We start from the raw sequence: 23,098 nt of genomic DNA on the forward strand, positions 1-23,098 counted from the left end.
TGCGTTCTAGACACTATCCCAATGGTAAATAAGGGTCATTTCGTGACAAAAGATTTCTAAATATTTCATTACCGTACTTCGAAGCATGTCAACCGCTGTTTAAAATCAATTTTTATGCCATTTTTCTCGTAAAAAAGCGATAATATTCCGACCGGGAATATGCAATTAGGTAAACAGCCGAAAGAAAATACATCACGGGGTCGACTCGGGCACGCGCCTAAGCCTTTTGTCTGCTGATAGACCACTTAGCAAAAGCGCTCGTGTGTTTCAGCCAGGGCTTTGAATTACGTCATTCAGCTTTTTCCCGGGCTCTGAGGGCCCATGGAAGCCGTAGGAAGTGTCACGTTACAGCAGAGATCCTTTGTAATGGATAGAGAGAATCAACAAGGGGAAGAAATGGTCAGACAGGGTACTTCCTGAACAGAATCTTCTCATGTTTTGGCCTGCCAAATGAGTTCTGTTATACTCACAGACACCATTCAAACAGTTTTAGAAACTTTGGAGTGTTTTCTATCCAAAGCTAATAATTATATGCATATTCTAGTTTCTGGGCAGGGGTAATACTCAGATTAAATCGGGTACGTTTTTTATCCAGCCGTGAAAATACTGTCCCCTATCCATAACAGGTTAACGCCATCCATCATTTCTTCAATTCTGACCAGTTTCCCAGTCCCTGCTGATGAAAAACATCCCCACAGCATGATGCTGCCACCACCATGCTTCACTGTGGGGATGGTATTCTTGGGGTGATGGGAGGTGTTGGGCTTGCGCCAGACATAGCATTTTCCTTGATGGCTAAAAAGCTACATTTTAGTCTCATCAGAGCACCTTCTTCCATATATTTGGTGAGTCTCCCACATGCCTTTTGGCGACACCAAATGTGTTTGCTTATTTTTTTCTTTAAGCAGTGGCTTTTTCCATCCACTCTTCCATAAAGCCCAGCTCGGTGGAGTGTATGGCTTAAAGAGGTCCTATGGACAGATACTCCAATCTCCACTGTGGAGCTTTGCAGCTCCTTCAGTGTTATCTTTGGTCTCTTTGTTGCCTCACTGATTAATGCCCTCCTTGCCTTGGTGGGCAGCCCTCTCTTGGCAGATTTGTTGTGGTTCCAAACTCTTAACATTGTTTTCTAATATATTTAATGGTGCTCCGTGGGATGTTCAAAGTTTCAGATATTTTTTTTATATCCCAACCCTGATCTGTACTTCTCCACAACTTTGTCCCTGACCTGTTTGGAGAGCTCCTTGGTCTTCATGGTGCCGCTTGCTTGGTGGTGCCTCTTGCTTAGTGGTGTTGCACTCTAGGGCCTTTCAGACTGAGATCATGTGACACTTAGACGGCACACAGGTGGACTTTATTTAACTAATTATGTGACTTCTGAAGGTAATTGGTTGCACCAGATCTTATTTAGGGGCTTCATAGCAAAGGGGTGAATACATATGCCCCACCCCTTTTCAGTTTTGAAAAAAATTTTAAACAAGTAATTTTTTTCATTTCACTTCACCAATTTGGACTATTTTGTGTATGTCCATTACATGAAACCCATATAAAAATCTACTTAAATTACAGGTTGTAATGCAATAAAATAGGAAAAACGCCAAGGGGGATGAATACTTTTGCAAGGCACTGTATGCCACTCCCTTTGGTTCCTTCCCCAGGCGTTATTGATTCTGTTTCTGTGTCATGTCTGTGCATTGTTTGTGTTTTCTTGTTTTGTATTATGTTACGTTTATTTATTAAAACACTCACTTCCTGAACTTGCTTCCCAACTCTCAGAGCACTCGTTACAGCACCTATCAAGAGAACATCCCTGGTCATCCCTACTGCCTCTGATCCGGCAGACTCACTAAACCTAAATGTTTAGTTTGTAAATTGTGTCTGAGTGTTGATCTGTGCCCCTGGCTATCCGTAAATTTAAAAAACAAGAAAATCGTCTGGTCTGGTGATTTAAAATGATTCCTACATTTGATACTTAACTTGTTATGGATAGGGGGCAGTATTTTCACGGCCGGATAAAAAACGTACCCGATTTAATCTGGTTATTACTCCTGCCCAGAAACTAGAATATGCATATAATAGTAGCTTTGAATAGAAAACACTCCAAAGTTTCTAAAACTGTTTGAATGGTGTCTGTGAGTATAACAGAACTCAAATGGCAGGCCAAAACCTGAGAAGATTCTGTACAGGAAGTACCCTGTCTGACCATTTCTTGGCCTTCTTTGTCATCTCTATCCAAAACAAAGGATCTCTGCTGTCACGTGACACTTTCTAAGGCTCCCATAGGCTCTCAGAAAGCTCCCATAGGCTCTCTGCTGTCCATGGCTGAAAAACAGTAGTGCATTTGGATAGTGGTCGAATTGAGAACAATGAGACGGGTCCGTGCGTGCACATGAAGAGTCCATTTTAGATTTTGAGCCTTTGAACGGAATGGACGTCTCCCGGTCGGAATATTATCGCTTTCTTACGAGAAAAATCGCATAAAAATTGATTTTAAACAGCGTTTGACATGCTTCGAAGTACGGTAATGGAATATTTTGAATTTTTTTGTCACGATACGCGTCCGCGCATCACGCTTCGTCACCCTTCGGAGAGTGTCTTGAACGCACAAACAAAAGGCCGCTATTTGGATATAACTATGGCTTATTTGGAACCAAACCAACATTTGTTGTTGAAGTAGAAGTCCTGGGAGTGCATTCTGACGAAGAACAGCAAAGGTAATCCAATTTTTCTTATAGTAAATCTGAGTTTGGTGAGTACCAAACTTGGTGGGTGTCAAATTAGCTAGCCCGTGATGGCGAGCTATCTACTCAGAATATTGCAAAATGTGCTTTCACCAAAAAGCTATTTTAAAATCGGACACCGCGATTGCATAAAGGAGTTCTGTATCTATAATTCTTAAAATAATTGTTATGTTTTTTGTGAACGTTTATCGTGAGTAATTTAGTAAATTCACCGGAAGTGTTCGGTGGGAATGCTAGTTCTGAACGTCACATACTAATGTAAAAAGCTGGTTTTTGATATAAATATGTACTTGATTGAGCAAAACACATGTATTGTATAACATAATGTCCTAGGAGTGTCATCTGATGAAGAGCATCAAAGGTTAGTGCTGCATTTAGCTGTGGTTTTGGTTTTTGTGACATTATATGCTAGCTTGAAAAATGGGTGTCTGATTATTTCTGGCTGGGTACTCTGCTGACATAATCTAATGTTTTGCTTTCGTTGTAAAGCCTTTTTGAAATCGGACAATGTGGTTAGATAAAGGAGAGTCTTGTCTTTAAAATGGTGTAAAATAGTCATATGTTTGAAAAATGGAAGTTTTCGGATTTTCGAGGAGTTTGTATTTCGCGCCACGCCTTATCATTGGATATTGGAGTGGTGTTCCGCTAGCGGAACATCTAGATGTAAGAGGTTTAAGTACATTTAAAACCAAATACTTTTTGACTTTTACTCAAGTAGTATTTTACTGGGTGACTTTCACTGTTACTTGAGTCATTTTCTTTTAAAGTATCTTTACTTTTACTCAAGTATGAAAATTGGGTACGTTTTCTATCACTGCTCCCAGGCAGAGACAGAACACCTAGGGCCTGATTTAGACTGTGCTAAGCCTTCACACTTATTGTCAGTGTCACTTGTCATAACACTTTTCCGAAGCATTTATTAATGGTTTATACATAGTTCATTATTAGTTTACATATTCTCTCCTAATGTAAGTTCTCTTAAGTTTTGAGACATAGATAATGTGTGTTTTGAGATGCAGTGTCTGTGTGTCTGTGTGTGTGTGTGTGTGTGTGTGTGTGTGTGTGTGTGTGTGTGTGTGTGTGTGTGTGTGTGTGTGTGTGTGTGTGTGTGTTACTTACCCTGCTCAGACCCATGTGGTAACTGCTGTTCTCCAAGTCCAGAGACTCCAACAGCTCCTCCACAGCCTGAAACAAACAGATGGACAGACAGACAGATCAATGAAGAGAACGGACAAACAGGCAGACAGTGCTTTGGTAAAGTCAGCTCCCCTCTGTCGTCGCCCCAAAGGACTGCACATAGCGTCATAGCAACAGGCACGGTCCCCTAACATCAGCCTATTCAACAGGAGACTGCAGACCAAAACAACCAGTGAACAAAGCTACAGCTAAGGCACCAAACTAGCTATCTGTAACCTCCATGTCTCTTTGTTTTTACACTGCTGCTACTCACTGTTTATTATCTATGCATAGTCACTTTACCCCTACTTACATGTACAAATTACCTTGACTAACCTGTACCCCTGCACATTGTCTCGGTACCGGTACCCCCTGTATATAGCCTCGTTATTGTTATTTTATTGTTACTTTTTTAAATACATTTTTTACTTTCGTTTATTTAGTAAATATTTTCTTAACCTGTCTGGGCTAGGGGGCAGTATTTTCATGGCCGGATGAAAAACGTACCCAATTTAAACAGGTTACTACCCAGAAACTAGAATGTGCATATTATTAGTAGATTTGGATAGAAAACACTCTGAAGTTTCTAAAACTGTTTGAATGGTGTCTGTGAGTTTAACAGAACTCATATGGCAGGCAAAAACCTGAGAAAAATCCAAGCAGGAAGTGAAAAGTCTGGGAATTGTAGTTCTTTTGATTCTCTATCGAAGCTCCAGTGTCTGTGGGGTGACGTTGCACTTCCTAAGGCTTCCATTGGCTGTCTAAAGCCTTCAGAAAGTGGTTTGAGCATTTTCCTGTTACTGGGCAGAGTATAGGAGCTCAGTTACTGAGTGGTCTGCCTGGCAACAAAGGGATTGGATATGCTCAGTCCCGCGAGCACGCCCCTCCTTCTTTTTCTTCTTGAATGAGTATGCTATTGTCCGGTTGGAATATTATCGCAAATTTACGTTAAAAATACCATAAAGATTGATTTTAAACAGCGTTTGACATGCTTCTAAGTACGGTAATGGAACATTTTGACTTTTCGTCTCTCGTTCCGCGCTCGCGCGTTATGCCTTTGGATAAGTGATCTGAACGCACGAACAAAACTGAGGTATTTGGACATAAATATGGATTATTTGGAACAAAAACAACATTTCTTGTGGAAGTAGCAGTCCTGGGAGTGCATTCTGACGAAGATCAGCAAAGGTAATACAATATTTCTAATACTAATTCTGAGTTTAGGTTGCCCGAATTTGGCGGGTGTCTGAATAGCTCGCCGTGATGGCTGAGCTATGTACTCAGAATATTGAAAAATGTACTTTCTCCGTAAAGCTATTTTAAAATCTGACAGCGGTTGCATAAAGGAGTAGTCTATCTATAATTCTTAAAATAATTGTTATGTACTTTGTCAACGTTTATGATGAGTATTTTTGTAAATTGATGTGCACATTCACCGGCCGTTTTGGTGGGAATACATTTTCTGAATATCACGCGCCAATGTAAAATGCTGTTTTAGGATATAAATATGAACTTTATCGAACAAAATATACATGTATTGTGTAACATAATGTCCTAGGAGTGTCATCTGGTGAAGATCGTCAAAGGTTAGTGCTTCATTTCGCTGTGTTTTGGGTTTTATTGACACATGTCCTTGCTTGGAAAATGGCTGTGTGATTATTTTTGTCTATGTACTCTCCTAACATAATCTAATGTTTTGCTTTCGCTGTAAAGCCTTTTTGAAATCGGACAATGTGGTTAGATTAACGAGAAGTGTATCTTTAAAATGGTGTAAAATAGTCGTATGTTTGAGAAAGTTGAATTATGACATTTTGTTGTTTTTGAATTTTCCGCCCTGATATTTCACTGGCTGCCGCCCTGATATTTCACTGGCTGTGTCCCGCAGGTGGGACGTAATTATATTTTCTTACCTGCATTGTTGGTTAAGGGCTAGTAAGTAAGCATTTCATGATAAGATCTACACCTGTTGTATATAGGCGCATGTGACAAATTTGATTTGATTCAGGTCACTTCTGTGACAGAAGTCTAAATATGGACTGTGTACTGTATCTAAATCAGTCTCTGTAGAGGAGGAGGGTCTTTAAAGTTTGAGTACAAAGTTAAGTTGGAAGATAGCTGTAGCCTCAAGGGGGAGGGAGGGAGTTGAACTGAATTAGCTGTTTTAAAGTAACTGTCCAGTGTTTCCAGATTTCAATGAAATATGACCTAGAATGAATTATAATATGAGTAAAATATTTTATTACATTTTTTTTGAAGAAACTATGTTAAAAAGCAGCTTTTCTGTGTTCTCCTCCCAACAACAGAATGGTATGGGTGTATACTGGTCATTAAAAGTATTCATATGAGTAGCCCACTGATTGGCCAGCTCATCCTCCTCAGGAGAATGACATCCTCTCAGAGGAAATAGCAAGCATTTTTTAAACAGCCTGTATGAGGTGTTTTTTTTAAAGTATTTATTTTATTTATGGTTTGGCCACAAATACGAGTATAGGATGAGTCAACCACATTATTTGGGTTTGAGCTAAAATAATATTAACTTTTAAAAGTGGACAGTTACTTAAAGGACTTTTGACAGAGAGGATCTCAGCAGGAGTACTGAGTCTGGTAGGTAAACAGGCTCAGTGGAGGATGAAGTCACTACAGCCACAGTAACACAGCTACAGTAACACAGCTACAGTAAAACAGCCACAGTAACACAGCCACAGTAAAACAGCTACAGTAACACAGCCACAGTAAAACAGCTACAGTAACACAGCCACAGTAAAACAGCTACAGTAACACAGCTACAGTAAAACAGCCACAGTAAGACAGCTACAGTAACACAGCTACAGTAACACAGCTACAGTAACACAGCCACAGTAACACAGCCACAGTAACACAGCTACAGTAACACAGCTACAGTAAAACAGCCACAGTAAAACAGCTACAGTAAAACAGCTACAATAAAACAGCTACAGTAAAACAGCTACAGTAACACAGCTACAGTAAAACAGCTACAGTAAAACAGCTACAGTAACACAGCTACAGTAACACAGCTATAGTAAAACAGCCACAGTAAAACAGCCACAGTAACACAGCCACAGTAAAACAGCTACAGTAACACAGCTACAATAAAACAGCTACAGTAACACATCTACAGTAAAACAGCTACAGTAACACAGCTACAGTAAAACAGCTACAGTAACACAGCTACAGTAACACAGCTACAGTAAAACAGCTACAGTAACACAGCCATACAGCCCAAGCTAAGAGGAAGTGACAGACAGGCTTCCAACTCTGAGAGAGAGGGCTTTGTTTGAGTTCTCTATAATTCCCTCTCTGTCTGTCTATCCCCAGAGAATGAAGTACCTTTTTGTCCATTAATTATTTCAGAGCAGGCTATTCTTCCTTTGCATGTCTCCAAGGAGTCTTGTTTCCTCTTTAACTCTTCCATAGCTCACTGTATGTTTTAGCTGTGACAGAGGACCTCTTTAACTGCCCTACTTCAAAAACACAACCTCCTTACACAACAATGAAAATAACACATTTCAGCCAAGATACTGTCTATTCCATTTCTTCAATTCCAGCTACATAGTTTTTTTTACTATTACACTATACAGTTGGTACTGAAGACAGAGAGAGCGGAAGAAGAGATGAAGGGGAGGACAGAGTTAGAGAGAGCGAGAGAGCTCTCTGTGCTGCACGTAAATAATCAGCACACCAGCCATATGCTGCCAACCAGTGTAATCATAATTAATTACACACAAGAGCAGATCTAGGGGGAGGGAGGGAGGGAGGGAGGGAGGGGGAGAAGAGAGGGAGGCTTTTATATTATCACTCGTTTACGAGGTGGAGGGAACGCCTCGACACTCACCCGCTTCTCGTCTGTGACGATGTAGTGGCGTCCGTGCTTTTTGGTCAGGTGGGGTGCCAGCACATCGAAGCGGCGACGGAATTCAGAGAACACCATGTGATCAGGGTATCCTTTTTGGAAAAGACAACACAAGGTCAACATTTCTTGAATAATTTTGATTAATTACACAATTCAATAAGAAGAATTAAGGGGGAAAATGTCCCTCCCATGACTCAGCTTGACTTGTGTGGTGTCCAGTCCTACCTTGCCTGTAGATGCGCAGAGCGTCAATAAGCTTCGATCCACGGAGCTGAGCCCTCAGAAGGCCCACATCCAGCTGCATGAGGCCTGAGTCGCAGCTTTCTCCGTGGGCCACACGCGGCTCCCCACCCACCCCCACCGCATCTGCCTTGGGCAGTAGGCAGTGGACAAAGTGAACTCTGGACCTGCGTACCGTGTCCAGCAGAGCATCCTGGAGAAACAAGAGGACAGGGAGTTAAAGCATTTCCACTCACACACAAGCATAAAAACAAAGACTCAAGTTTGTACACATTTGCATGTATAAATATAAATGTTTATATACAGTGGCTTGCGAAAGTATTCACCCCCTTGGCATTTTTCCTATTTTGTTGCCGTACAACCTGGAATTAAAATAGATTTTGGAGGGGTTTGTATCATTTGATTTACATAACATGCCTACCACTTTGAAGATGCAAAATGTTTTTGGGGTGAAACAAACATGAAATAAGACAAAAAAACAGAACTTGAGCATGCATAACTATTCACGCCCCCAAAGTGAATACTTTGTAGAGCCACCTTTTGCAGCAATTACAGCTGCAAGTCTCTTGGGTATGTCTCTATAAGCTTGGCACATCTAACCACTGGGATTGTTGCCCATTCTTCAAGGCAAAACTGCCCCAGCTCCTTCAAGTTGGATGGGTTCTGCTGGTGTACAGCAATCTTTAAGTCATACCACAGATTCTCAATTGGATTGAGGTCTGGGCTTTGACTTGGCCATTCCAATACATTTAAATGTTTCCCCTTAAACCACTCAAGTGTTGCTTTAGCAGTATGCTTAGGGTCATTGTCCTGCTGGAAGGTGAACCTCTGTCGCAGTCTCAAATTTCTTGAAGACTGAAACAGGTTTCCCTCAAGAATTTCCCTGTATTTAGCACCATCCATCATTCCTTCAAATCTGACCAGTTTCCCAGTCCCTGCTGATGAAAAACATCCCCACTGCATGATGCTGCCACCACCATGCTTCACTGTGGGGATGGTGTTCTTGGGGTGATGGGAGGTGTTGTGTTTGCGCCAGATATAGTGTTTTCCTTGATGGTCAAAAAGCTCAATTCTAGTCTCATCTGACCAGAGTACCTTCTTCCATATGTTTGGGGAGTCTCCCACATGCCTTTTGGCGAACAACAAATGTGTTTGCTTATTTTTTTCTTAAGCAATGTTTTTTTTGGCCACTCTTCTGTAAAGCCCAGCTCTGTGGAGTGTACGGCTTAAAGCGGTCCTATGGACAGATACTCCAATCTCCGCGATGGAGCTTTGCAGCTCCTTCATGGTTATCTTTGGTCTCTTTGTTGCCTCTCTGATTAATGCCCTCCTTGCCTGGTCTGTGAGTTTTGGTGGGCGGCCCTCTCTTGGCAGGTTTGTTGTGGTGCCATATTCTTTCCATTTTTTAATAACGGATTTAATGGTGCTCCATGGGATGTTCAAAGTTTCAGATATTTTTTTATAACCCAACCCTGATCTGTACTTCTCCACAACTTTGTCCCTGGCCTGTTTGGAGAGCTCCTTGGTCTTCATGGTGCCACTTGCTTGGTGGTGCCCCTTGCTTAGTGGTGTTGAAGACTCTTGGGCCTTTCAGAACAGGTGTATATATACTGAGATCATGTGGCAGATCATGTGACACTTAGATTGCACACAGGTGGACTTTATTTAACTAATTATGTGACTTCTGAAGGTAATTGGTTGCATCAGATCTTATTTTGGGGCTTCATAGCAAAGGGGCTGAATACATTTAAATGCACCACTTATCCATTTTACTTTTTTTAAATATTTTTTTAAACAAGTTATTTTTTTCATTTCACTTCACCAATTTGGACTATTTTGTGTATGTCCATTAAAATGAAATCCAAATAAAAATCCATTTAAATTACAAGTTGTAATACAACAAAATAGGAAAAACACCAAGGGGGATGAATACTTTTGCAAGGCACTGTACAGTCAGTCCATATATATTTGGAAAATGACCAAGTTATTATTATTTTAGCTGTCTATCATAGCATATTGGAATTGAAATTAAATAATGAATATGAGCTGAAATCAGCTTTAATTTGAGGGTATTTACATCCAAATCAGGTGAATGGTGTAGGAAATGCAGCACTTTTTATATGTGGTCCCCCCCTTTTTAAGGGACCAAAAGTAATTGGACAATTGGCTGCTCAGCTGTTCCATGGCCAGGTGTATGTTATTCCCTCATTAGTTAATTTACAGTAAGCAGATAAAAGGTCTTGAGTTGATTATTGGCATTTGCATTTGGAATCTGTTGCTGTTAACCTGTCTGGGCTAGGGGGCAGTATTTTCACGGCCGGATAAAAAACGTACCCGATTTAAACTGATTACTACTCTTGCCCAGAAACGAGAATATGCATATTATTAGTAGATTTGGATAGAAAACACTCTGAAGTTTCTAAAACTGTTTGAATGGTGTCTGTGAGTATAACAGAACTCATATGGCAGGCAAAAACCTGAGAAAATTCCAAGCAGGAAGTGGCCTGTCTGAGAATTTGTAGTTCTTCTTTCTAGTCCCTTTCGAAACTACAGTATCTCTGGGGTTACGTAGCACTTTCTAAGGCTTCCATTGGCTCTCTAAAGCCTTCAGAAAGCGGATTGAGGAGTCTCCTGTCTCTGGGCAGAGTATGTTAGCTCAGTTTGTCAGTGGTCTGCCTGGTGACTAAGAGATTGGATATGCTCGTTCACGAGACCACGCTGTTTTTTCTTTTCCTCTTTGAATGAATACACTATTGTCCGGTTGGAATATTATCGCTATTTTACGAGAAAAATACCATAAAAATAGATTTTAAACAGCGTTTGACATGCTTCGAAGTACGGTAATGGAACATTTGGAATTTTTTTGTCTCGAAATGCGCTCGCGCGTTACCCTTTGGATAGTGACCTGAAAGCACGAACAAAACAGAGGTATTTGGACATAACTTTGGATTATTTGGAACAAAAACAACATTTCTTGTGGAAGTAGCAGTCCTGTGAGTGCATTCTGACGAAGATCAGCAAAGGTAATACCATTTTTCTAATACTAATTCTGAGTTTAGTGTGCCCTGAAGTTGGCGGGTGTCAAAATAGCTAGCCGTGATGGCTGAGCTATGTACTCAGAATATTGCAAAATGTGCTTTCGCCGAAAAGCTATTTTAAAATCTGAGACAGCCATTGCATAAAGGAGTTCTGTATCTATAATTCTTAAAATAATTGTTATGTATTTTGTGAACGTTTATGATGAGTCATTTAGTAAAGTTTTCTGTGGGGATACATTTTCTGAACATCACACGCCAATGTAAAAAGTTGTTTTTTGATATAAATATGAACTTGATTGAACAAAACAGGCATGTATTGTATAACATACTGTCCTAGGAGTGTCATCTGATGAAGATCATCAAAGGTTAGTGCTTCATTTAGCTGTGTTTTGGGTTTCTGTGACATATATGCTTGCTTGGAAAATGGCTGTGTGATTATTTTGGGCTATGTACTCTCCTAACATAATCTAATGTTTTGCTTTCGCTGTAAAGCCTTTTAGAAATCGGATAATGTGGTTAGATTAATGAGAGTCTTATCTTTAAAATGGTGTAAAATAGTCGTATGTTTGAAAAATTGAAATTATTGCATTTTTTTGTTTTTTGTATTTCTCACCACGCTGTTCCACTGGCTGTTGAATAGAGTAGGACGGTGACGTGCCACCTAGCCCGTAGAGGTTAACACTCAATATGAAGCCCAAAGAGCTGTCACTGCCAGTGAAGCAAGCCATCATTAGGCTGAAAAATCGAAATATACCCAACAGAGAGACAGCAAAAACAATAGGCCAAATCAACTATTTGGTACATTCTTAAAAATAAAGAATGCACTGGTGAGCTCAGGAACACCAAAAGGCCTGGAAGACCACAGAAAGCAACTGTGGTGGATGACAGAAGAATTCTTTCCCTAGTGAAGAAAAAGCCCTTCACAACAGTTGGCCAGATCAAGAACACCCTGAAGGAGGTAGGCGTATCTGTGTCAAAATCAACAATCGAGAAGACTTCACCAGAGTAAATACAGATGGTTTACCACAAGATGTAAACCATTAGTAAGCCTCAAAAACAGGAAAAACAGATTAGAGTTTGCCAAACAACATCTAAAAAGCCTGTCCAGTTCTGGAACAACATCCTATGGACAGATGAGACAAATATCAACTTGTACCAGAATGATGGGAAGAGACAAGTATGGAAAAGGGAAGGAACTGCTCATGATCCAAAGCATACCACCTAATCTGTGAAGCATGGTGGAGGTAGTGTTATGGTGTGGGCATGTATGGCTGCCAATGGAACTGGTTCCCTTGTATTTACTGATGATGTGATTGCTGACAAAAGCAGTATTTAGGGCTATATTATCTGCTCAGATTCAGCCAAATGCTTCAAAACTCATTGGATGGCGCTTCGCAGTGCAGATGGACAATGACCCGATGCAAACTGGGAAAGCAACCTAATACTTTTTTAAGGCAAAGAAGTGGAATGTTCTGCAATGGCCAAGTTAATCACTTGACCTGAATCCAATTGAGCAGGCATTTCACTTGCCGAAGGCAAAACGCCCCAAGAACAAGCAGGAACTGAAGACAGCTACAGTAAAGGCCAGGCAAAGCTTCACCAGGGAAGAAACCCAGCATCTGGTGATGTCCATGGGTTCCAGACTTCAGGCAGTCATTGACTGCAAAGGATTTGCAACCAATACTAAAAGTCACAATTTAATTTATAATTATGTTAGTTTGTCCAATTTACTTTTGAGCCCTTAAAATTGGGGGGACCACATACAGAAAGTGTTGTAATTCCTACACAGTTCACCCGATTTGGATGTACCTACCCTTAAATTAAAGCTGAAAGGATGCACTTTCAGCTCAGCTCATGATAATAACTTGGTCAATGTCCAAATATTTTTGGACCTGACTGTAATTATATTTGTATAACGCTTAATTGTCATACAAAGTTCCTAAGAGAAACTCGGACTTAAACTCTCTCAAAGAGGTAGGAAGAAACCTTGAGAAAAGACTCAACACTCACCACTTGCAGTTTGATCTGGATGCAGAGGCTCTTCTTCTTGACGGCGGCCATGCCGGTTGTGAAGGTCTTCCTCATGCTAGTGGCTCTGCGGAGGGCCAGCTGAGATCCCCCCTCCAACCCTGCGATAGAACCAGACAGCACTGTGGGCCCTCCACTACGACTAGAGAACAGACTGCTAATGTTCTTCCTGTTAGAGAGAGAGACAGACAGACAGAGAAAGAGCGAGAGACAGAGACAAATAGGTAAGTATATTTTCTTTGTAAAGTGCTACTATGGAGAACAATCAGTGAATTAAATGCGTACTTCTGTGAGTCCTGCAGCAGAGTGGCAGCGTTCTGGGAGGCGGGGTTCTGCTTGGCGTGGCTCAGCCAACCCTGAGCATCGTACTCCACCCAGTCCGTCCCGTGGCTGTGGCCCAACAGGAAGTGATGCGGCTTGTCGCTCTTCAGGAGCAGGGCGTGTCCCTTGTTGTCCCCCTGGTCAGGGCCGTAGTAACTGAAGAGTCTCTCCAGCAGAGTGTCCTCAGAGCCCCCTGGCTGCACAGCCTCCTCCTCCATCAGCCACAGCAGACCTCGAGCCTCATCTGTCCTTGCCAGGGTGCGCACCTGGGAGCCCCACAGGAACACACACACAGGTTAGAGAGGCGGGGATCTATCACTTGAGTTTAACACAAACACAAGTGAAGCAGCTGTGCAGAAAGCTTAGGGACACAGCTCAGTCCAACATGCAGGTGCGGCATTCACAATCACCTCAGAAACTCACATTAGACCACCACAGCACAGAGACGCTCACCCATCTCCACTCCACCAGTCATCCACGGCTCCTCTCATCCATCCAATCATGACATTGTTAACTCCATACACAACAACACTCTCCAAAACCAATAAAGCAACCTCGTGTCTCCCATTTATTTACTCATGGTTTAAATGTCCCAACACGGCCTTTAGCCCTGGCCCAGTGTTGCCATAACATTACACCTGCTTAGCTGTGACACTTGCAGAAACTTCTCCTTATGCACCAGCAGTGTTCAAACAGCTAATATGATTCAACACCTCTGTTGTACATTTCTGTAACAAAACATGTCATTTTGTAATGGCAATCATAACGTTTTGGTAAATAAGAAGCTATAAGCAAGATGAGTCTTTGCCCATGGCTTCCTCATTATAGAGCTGGTATTAAAATCCACTCCTGGGCAGTGGAGCATTTAGAAACCTTGCTCTCTGACAGTCCACTTAGATAATGAATTGTGTTATTAGTCTGTGAGTGTAGACTCCTCTTTGGTGGACTCATTACATCTCTCTGTGGATGAAGGGAGGTGCAGGCAGGGCTACTTCACAAGCTACTGAAACTATAGCCTTTTGTTTTGGCCAATTTAATTATTCAACTGCTCGAAGCACTGCAGATATGTTGTACTGTGTTGGCAGCAGTCAACTAATTAATTACCAAGTCAAGTAAATCTCAGATCCTTTTCAGAGAGAGATGAGAGATCAGAACCTCTCAGAACGATCCTATGCCTTTACAGTATTTGACACTGCAGGCTGGAGGTGGATGACCTGTGGATATAACTTGGATTCTAATATTGCATTTTGTCAGGCGCTCTTCATCTAGATCTATAGCTCTGTTGTTCTTTTCAAGATGTCATTTCTGGGGAGTTTGAGCTGGTTTCCAATAAGTCTGCCACTGTTTCAATGCTGTTTGTTTGCTTGTCTGACTTATAGCCGTGTTTGGCCCTGTGTGCACTCATTCATTCATACACACACCCGCAAACCCGCACACACACACTTACACAAAACAGTTATTTACTTTTGTCTCAACTTTTCCATCAATTCCTGTGTGACCCCATCCTCATTCACTGTTGATCTAATTATGGTAAACATCACTTTCGCGGGCCAATACACATCAATGCAACACATTTCTGTTAAGAGTGCGTGCCATGCAGAGTCATCTCATAAATAAACTGAATTAGAAGCCAACCCTGTCTGAAAAAGGCTCTCAACTCATCGAGGGGGAAAGGAATCAAACTTGACTGCAATTAATGAATTTGATGATGTGATATGAATTATAACAAATAAATTGCTAGGATAAAAAATAAATAAAAACAAAAGAACAAACAATCAAAAGCCAAGTTAATTGGATGGAGGTAATAAGCCTGACATGGCTTACACACAGTCATTTGTCTGTCAAGAAGTTCAAGACTCAATTTGAATGAGGGGAGCAAAGAAGGGTAAGAGTAAGTAAGACTGTGTTTAACCCCACTTGACGCTCATAGCAGGATGAAATTCAAGTTAAAGTCCACTCCTGATACTGTACAAGCAAAAGAGGCACAGAGAGATTCTCCTTACCAGCGCTTGAGTAGATGCTTGGTCTATAGCTGCTACAGACATTGAAGTACTGGACTCTATGTCATCTAATGCAAGCTCTATGTTTTCCTAGATGGGAACAGAGGGGTTGGTTAGGTGTGATTGGAGTCAGTGATTTTCAGATCCGCTTATGTAAGAGTCTATAGAATTACACATTCTGACAACAATGACATTACAATCAGAAAAGCTAAATCCGACGTCCTGTATTGTTTTCACACTAAAACAATACAGGTATGTTAATGTCATTTATCATTTTCTTTCCAGACAGACATCTCTTTTGGGAAGTTTGAAAAGAGAGGGAGAGGGTTTGAGAGTTTAAATCATTGTTAGTAAGAATACTTCTACTATGTAATGGTGAAGGTATTTGTCAGTGTTGTATATCTGTGTATATCTCTGCACCTCCTTATATCTCTCCAGCTCCTGTACAAAGGTGCGTTCGTGGAACAGGGTCTGCAGGCGCTCCTGGGCGTAGTTGTGGCACAGCTCCTCGAAGGTGGCACCGCGCTGGCGCTTGGCCATGCGAGGGTTCTGGAAACCCGGTGTGTCCACGATGAGCAGAGAGCACAGTGAGTGCTGACTGGACTTCAGAGCTCTGACACACGATACAAAGGATCAGAACACACACACAGACAGACAGACAGACAGACAGACAGACAGACAGACAGACAGACAGACAGACAGACAGACAGACAGACAGACAGACAGACAGACAGACAGACAGACAGACATGGGTTAGAGCAAAACATACAAATGCAGAGAGCGAGAGGGAGGACTGAAAGAGAGAGGGAGGACTGAAAGAGAGAGGGAGGACTGAAAGAGAGGAGGACTGAAAGAGAGAGGGAGGACTGAAAGAGAGAGGGAGTGAGAAAAAACAGAGGAAAATGGAGAGAAATAAATATGAGAAAGCGGAAAACAGATAGATGACAGACCTGTTGACAAGGGAGATAACGAGGGTGAAGAGCTCTGAGTACAGGCCTGAAGCCATGGCCTCCAGACAATCCAGGGCTGTGATCTTAGAGCCTGTGAGAGAGAGAGAGAGAGAAAGAGAGAGAGAGAGACAGAGAGAGACAGAGAGAGAGAGAGAAAAGGAATTATGAGATAAAAAGCACATCCATAGCCTTTAGTTTCTCATTGTATTCTATTTATTTCATTCAACTTCATATTGGAGACTGGTGGTCTCTGAAGGTCCCTTACCTGAGCTGTCTCCTGCGCCGGCCTCGTCGGGCCCCCCACGGAAGGAGGTGGACCTCTGCATGGGCCCCTTGGCCTGGTGCTTGAAGATGGAAGAGGAGAGCTCCTCCAGGGTGCAGCCCAGCAGGTAGGCTGCCTTCTGGGCCCACTCATGACGGGCAAACTGCTTACGGCCAGCTGGGGACCAGGGACAGAAGTTTCAGAACTTTCAACTGCAAAAGCTTGTGCCCAACCCAGCCTTTGCAGAAAAATAATATTTGCACCCCTAATAACAGGCTATTAGAATTAACTCAATGATCTCTTCCATACAGTAGCTCAATGATAAACACATTGCTTTTATGGCTAAGTTGGTTGGAGCATAGTGTTTTTCTATCACAATAAAGGTACGTTAATAAACGCTAACAAACAACTCCATGTCTGCAGTCAAAATAGTTTACGCCCTCAGCCCTCGCGCTAGCCACTTTCCCTTGGGGGAATCTCCATCAAAACCAGATGCATAACACTGACGTTGCCTCCTCAACCTTCGATTTAGCTTGAGGGAGCAAGTTAAGAACTTTGATCACTTGTGGGGTTGATATGACCCACAATTCAATCCAAACTGTAGTCACGTGTCATACTCCGGTGGCCGTGAAGTGTCACACTTAATCAACACTGCTGCATTTTCGGCATTTCATTCAATATTGTGATGCTAGCTTACTAAAAAATATATAAACAGTACCAGTCAAAAGTTTGGACACACCTACTCATTCAAGGGATTTTCTTTATTTTTAATATTTTCTACATCAAAACTATGAAATAACAAATGGAATCATGTAGTGACCAAAAAGGTATTTTATATTTGAAATTCTTCAAAGTAGCCACCCTTTGCCTTGATGACAGCTTTGCACACTCTTGGCATTCTCTCAACCAGTTTCACCTGGAATGCTTTTCTAACAGTTTTGAAATAGTTTCCACATATGCTGTGCACTTGTTGGCTGCTTTTCCTTCACTCTGAGGTCCAACTCATCCCAAACCATCTCAATTGGGTTAAGGTCGGGTGATTGTGGAGGCCAGGTTATCTGATGCAGCCCTCCAACACTCTCCTTCTTGGTCAAATAGCCCTTACATAGCCTGGAGGTGTGTTGGGTCATTGTCCTGTTGAAAAGCAAATGATAGTCCCACTAAGCACAAACCAGATGGGATGGCATATCACTGCAGAATGCTGTGGTAGCCATGCTGGTTAAGTGTGCCTTAAATTCTAAATAAATCACAGACAGAGTCACCAGCACCACCACACCATCACACCTTCTCCTCCATGCTTCACGGTGGGAACAATACATGCAGAGATCATCCGTTCACCAACTCAAAGACACGGAGGTTGGAACCAAAAATCTCAAATTTGGACTCATCAGACCAAAGGATAGATTTCCACCAGTCTAATCTCCATTGCTCGTGTTTCTTGGCCCAAGCAAGACTCTTATTATTATTAATGTCCTTTAGTAGTGGTTTCTTTACACCAATTTGACCATGAAGGCCTGATTCACGCAGTCGCCTCTGAACAGTTGATGTTGAGATGTGTCTGTTACTTGAACTCTGTGAAGCATTTATTTGTGCTGCAATTTCTGAGTCTGGTAACTCTAATGAACTTATTCTCTGCAGCAGAGGTAACTCTGGGTCTTCCTTTCCTGTGGTGGTCCTCATAAGAGCCAGTTTCATCATAGTGCTTGATGGTTTTTGTGACTGCACTTGAAGAAACTTCAAAAGTTCTTGAAATGTTCCAGATTGACTGACCTTCATGTCTTAAAGTAATGATGGACTGTCGTTTCTCTTTGCTTATTTGAGCTGTTCTTGCCATAATATGGACTGGATCTTTTACCAAATACGGCTACAGTATCTTCTGTATACCACCCCTACCTTGTCACAACACAACTGATTGGCTCAAACGCATTAAGGAAAGAAATTCCACAAATTAACTTTTAACAAGGCACACCTGTTAATTGAAATGCCTTCCAGGTGACTACCTCATGAAGCTGGTTGAGAGAATGCCAAGAGTGTGCAAAGCTGTCATCAAGGCAAAGGGTGGCTACTTTGAAGAATCTCAAATATAAAATATATTGATTTGTTTAACACTTTTTTGGTTACTACATGATTCCATATGTGTTATTTCATGTCTTCACTATTATTCTACAATGTAGAAGTAAAAATAAAGAAAACCCCTGGAATGAGTAGGTGTGTCCAAACGTTTGACTGGTACTGTATATGACATTAATTTTAGAGTTGGCAAATTGGCTTAGTCTCGGAGTGAGGAGCCAATAAAACATAGCTATCTTCATACACATACTTTTTGGAATTCTGAAATCTATTGGAATAAATGACCAAACTATAAAACTAGCTAGCCTGCTAATATGGGTAACTGTTGCTAGCTAGCTACGTTAGCTTGCTTGGTACATAAATAGCTTTATGTTGGTTGTTTTTAAGCTCAACTTCAAGATTTCCATCAAGGACGTTGCCTCTCTGATCATCACTCGGGTAAGGGACATTTAAGGTACACTCGGCTGAGGGTTTAGGGCCGAAGGCTGTCTACTTTGAGTTTGGACTGCAGCCCATCTTTTGAGCTTTGAGGCCTCCTCTACCAAGACAACCCTGAGACTAGACTGCTAAGCACTGTTAGCTGGTTTAACAACACCTCTCCGTCTCCCCATGTTACTGGCTCTGTGTGGCGGATCACCCCCACTGTTTTCTGGAGCGCTTTCACAGACACAGCGACTCAGGCTATATGGTCGCCTCTAACCTCTCATCAAACAACACTCTACCACAGAGTCCAAGAAGAACATTCTAGACTAGAGAGACAGAACATAGAGAATGAAAACAATGTTCTGACACAAAGAACTAGAAAGTTCCCTTGTGGGTTGGGGAGGGGGGGAAACCAAACAGGTTCAAATGAACAAGCTTTGCTTTTGCTTTGGGTCTGAATAATAATAACAGTGCTGTGGAATTGGAAGTAGGCGACATGGAGAGACATCAGACAGAGAGCTTTAAAGGACTACAAAGTTCTGATTCATGAAGCAACGTGTGAGTGAGAGAGAGACAGAGACAGAGACAGAGAGAGAGAGAGAGAGACAGAGAGAGAGGGGAAAAAAACAATAAAAATGCTAATGACAGAACGTCTGGGTAGAATGATAAAGGCACTAAGAAAGACGACATATCTACAAGACTAAGTTAGAAAAAAAAGAAAGAAAGAAGAGCTTGGTTTTAATGTTTTTTTCCATTACCTTCGTCAGCCTCTGCATGTCAAGGGCGCAGCATGCAAACATGCAAGTAGAGAGAGGGGGTTAGAAACACAGTTCATGTATTAACAATTTACATTTATCACTGAAGAACAGACATGTTATCATGCACTGAGTTACAAAACATTAAGGACATCTGCTCTTTCCATGACAGACTGAACAGGTGAATCCAGGTGAAATCTATGATCCCTTATTGATGTCACTTGTTAAATCTACTTCAATCAGTGTAAATGGAGGGGAGGTGACAGGTTAAAGAAGGACTTTTAAGCCTTGAGAAAATTGAGACATGGATTGTGTATGTGTGCCATTCAGAGGGTGAATGGTCAAGACAAAATATGTAAGTGCCTTGAACGAGGTATGGTAGTAGGTTCCAGGCGCACCGGTTTGTGTCAAGAACTGCAACGCTGCTGGGTTTTTCACGCTCAACAGTTTCCTGTGTGTATCAGGAATGGTCCACCACCCAAAGGACATCCAGCAAACTTGACACAACTGTGGGAAGCATTGGAGTCAACATGGGCCAGCATCCCTGTGGAACACTTGACACCTTGTAGAGTCCATGCCCCGACGAATTGAGACTTAGTCCCCTCCTATACTCCTTGTTCACCCATGACTGCGTGGCCAAGCACGACTCCCAACACCATCAATAAGTTTGCTGACAGCACAACAGTGGTAGGCCTGATCACCAACAACGATGAGACAGCCTATAGGGAGGAGGTCAGAGAACTGGCAGAGTGGTGCCAGGACAACAACCTCTCCCTCAATGTGAGCAAGACAAAGGAGATGATCGTGGACTACAGGAAAAGGAGGACCGAACACGCCCCATTTACATTGACACGGCTGTAGTGGAGCGGGTCGAGAGCTTCAAGTACCTTGGTGTCCACATCACCAACAAACTACCATGGTCCAAACACACCAAGACAGTTGTGAAGAGGGCACAACACCTTTTCCCCATCAGGAGACTGAAAAGATTTGGCATGGGTCCCCAGATCATCAAAAAGCCCTACAGCTGCACCATCAAGAGCATCCTGACCGGTTGCATCACTGCCTTACCACCGCAACCAGGCTCCTTAACAGCTTCTACCCCCAAGCCATAAGACTGCTGAACAATTCATCAAATGGCCACCGGACTATTTACATCGATTTGTTCTGAGGGAAAAGGGGGGTAGCAACTCAATATTAGTAAGTTCTCCTTAATGATTTGTATTCAGTGTATATTATAGATCCAACCCATTCCATGCTCTGTGGTGCAGGCAGGAGAACCATGTGAGTGAAGATACCATGGGCATGCTCAGAGGAGGAGATACCTGCTCTGGTCCTGGAGACCTGCAGTTTGTTAAAGCCCAGGTCTAACACACATACATCTACTAATCATGATCTTCAAATTAGACCATGACTAGTTTTCTCAGGTGTTGATGCTTGGCTGAAACAAAATCCTGCAGTCCCCAAACACTGGCGTTGGCCACCCCTGTTGTCAAGAGTAAATTGTGCTAAGGGACCAAGGAACACAAGGAGGATGCTTAAAATCACCTCTGCAGAGAGGTAGGGGAAACCATCCATTCTTCCAAACCCTTCACCCTTTTAACAGGTATGGAAAAGAGGACATTATAGTGTGAAGTGAAGTGTTAAATAGATGGATGGAGGCTAATCCGTTAGTTCCCACAGCGTTGATCAGACAACAGCATCATGCCATGGAGAGAAGCATGTACACACTGCCCTCTGCTGGTGGGAACAACCCCTGCTGTGGAACCAATCCGCTGATCAGAGCAAGTAGTAGTAGTTGTGGTGGTAGTAGTAACAGTAGTAGAAGTAGTGGTAGTGGTGGTAGTAGTAGTAACAGTAGTAGTAGTAGTAACAGTGACAGTAGTAGTAGTATTAGTAGCAGTAGTAGTATTAGTAGCAGTAGTAGTATTAGTAGCAGTAACGTAGTAGTAGTAGTAGTAGTGTTAATAGTAGTAATAGTACTAGTAGTAGCCATATTAGTAGTAGTAGCCATAGTGGTAGTAGTAGTAGTAGTAACAGTATTAGTAGTAATAGTAACAGTAGTAGTAGTAAGTATAGTAATATAAATAGTAGTAGTAGCAGCAGTATTAGTAGTAGTAACGTAGTAGTAGTAGTAATAGTAGTAAGTATAGTAATAGTAGGTGTAATAGTAGTAGGAGCAGTATTAAAAGTAGTACTACTAGTAGTAATAGTAGTAGTCGTTGTCATCATAGTAGTAGTAGTAGTAGTAGCAGCACCACCTCTGCTGGTGGGAACAACCCCTGCTGTGGAACCAATCCGCTGATGAGAGCAAGTAGTAGTAGTTGTGGTAGTAGTAACAGTAGTAGAAGTAGTGGTAGTGGTGGTAGTAGTAGTAGTAGTAGTAACAGTGACAGTAGTAGTAGTAGCAGTATTAGTAGCAGTAACGTAGTAGTAGTGTTAATAGTAGTAATAGTACTAGTAGTAGTAGTAGTAGCCATATTAGTAGTAGTAATAGCCATGTTAGTAGTAGTAGTAGTAGTAGCCATAGTGGTAGTAGTAGTAGTAGTAGTAATAGTAACAGTATTAGTAGTAATAGTAACAGTAGTAGTAGTAAGTATAGTAATAGTAGTAGTAGTAGCAGTATTAGTAGTAACGTAGTAGTAGTAATAGTAGTAAGTATAGTAATAGTAGGTGTAATAGTAGTAGGAACAGTATTAAAAGTAGTACTACTAGTAGTAATAGTAGTAGTAGTAGTAGTAGTGGTCATCGTCATCAGAGTAGTAGTAGTAGCAGCAGCACTAGTGGTAGTATTATTAGGCGCAGTAGTAGCAGTAGTATTAGTAGTAGTATACTGAACAAAAACAAACGCAACATGCAACAGTTACAGTCAGTGGTGTAAAGTACTCAAGTAAAAATACTTTAAAGTACCACTTAAGAAGTTTTTTGGGGTATCTGTACTTTAGTATTTATATTTTATTTATAACTCTTACTTTTACTTCACCAAATTCCTAAATAAAATAATGTAAGTTTTACTCCAAACATTTCCCCTGACACCCAAAAGTACTTGTTATAATTTAAATACTTAGCAGGCCAGGTGTCATAAGTGTCGTCGTCAGACGAAACAGAGAAATCATCGTCTGAGAAAGTTGACCAATACGCAGCGGGTTGCGTGCTCATCATGATATTTATTAAACTGTGAACACCAAAACAATAAACACGAATGACTCCAGACAGGCTAACAGGC

General features: G+C 41.7%; 1 protein-coding gene across 1 annotated transcript in view; it reads right to left on the minus strand.

Annotated features, from left to right (window-relative positions):
* LOC115163574 (unconventional myosin-XVIIIa-like) overlaps positions 1-23,098 on the minus strand; it is a 176,906-nt gene that overhangs the window by 68,984 nt on the left and 84,824 nt on the right. The window contains 10 exon segments of the mRNA XM_029715568.1: positions 3,861-3,926; positions 7,771-7,880; positions 8,014-8,221; positions 13,077-13,263; positions 13,380-13,681; positions 15,419-15,505; positions 15,836-16,028; positions 16,366-16,456; positions 16,631-16,804; positions 19,879-19,890. Coding sequence (XP_029571428.1) covers positions 3,861-3,926; positions 7,771-7,880; positions 8,014-8,221; positions 13,077-13,263; positions 13,380-13,681; positions 15,419-15,505; positions 15,836-16,028; positions 16,366-16,456; positions 16,631-16,804; positions 19,879-19,890 — 1,430 coding nt within the window.

Source organism: Salmo trutta, chromosome 26 (genome assembly GCF_901001165.1).
Source record: "Salmo trutta chromosome 26, fSalTru1.1, whole genome shotgun sequence".
Taxonomy (NCBI): Eukaryota; Metazoa; Chordata; class Actinopteri; order Salmoniformes; family Salmonidae; genus Salmo; species Salmo trutta.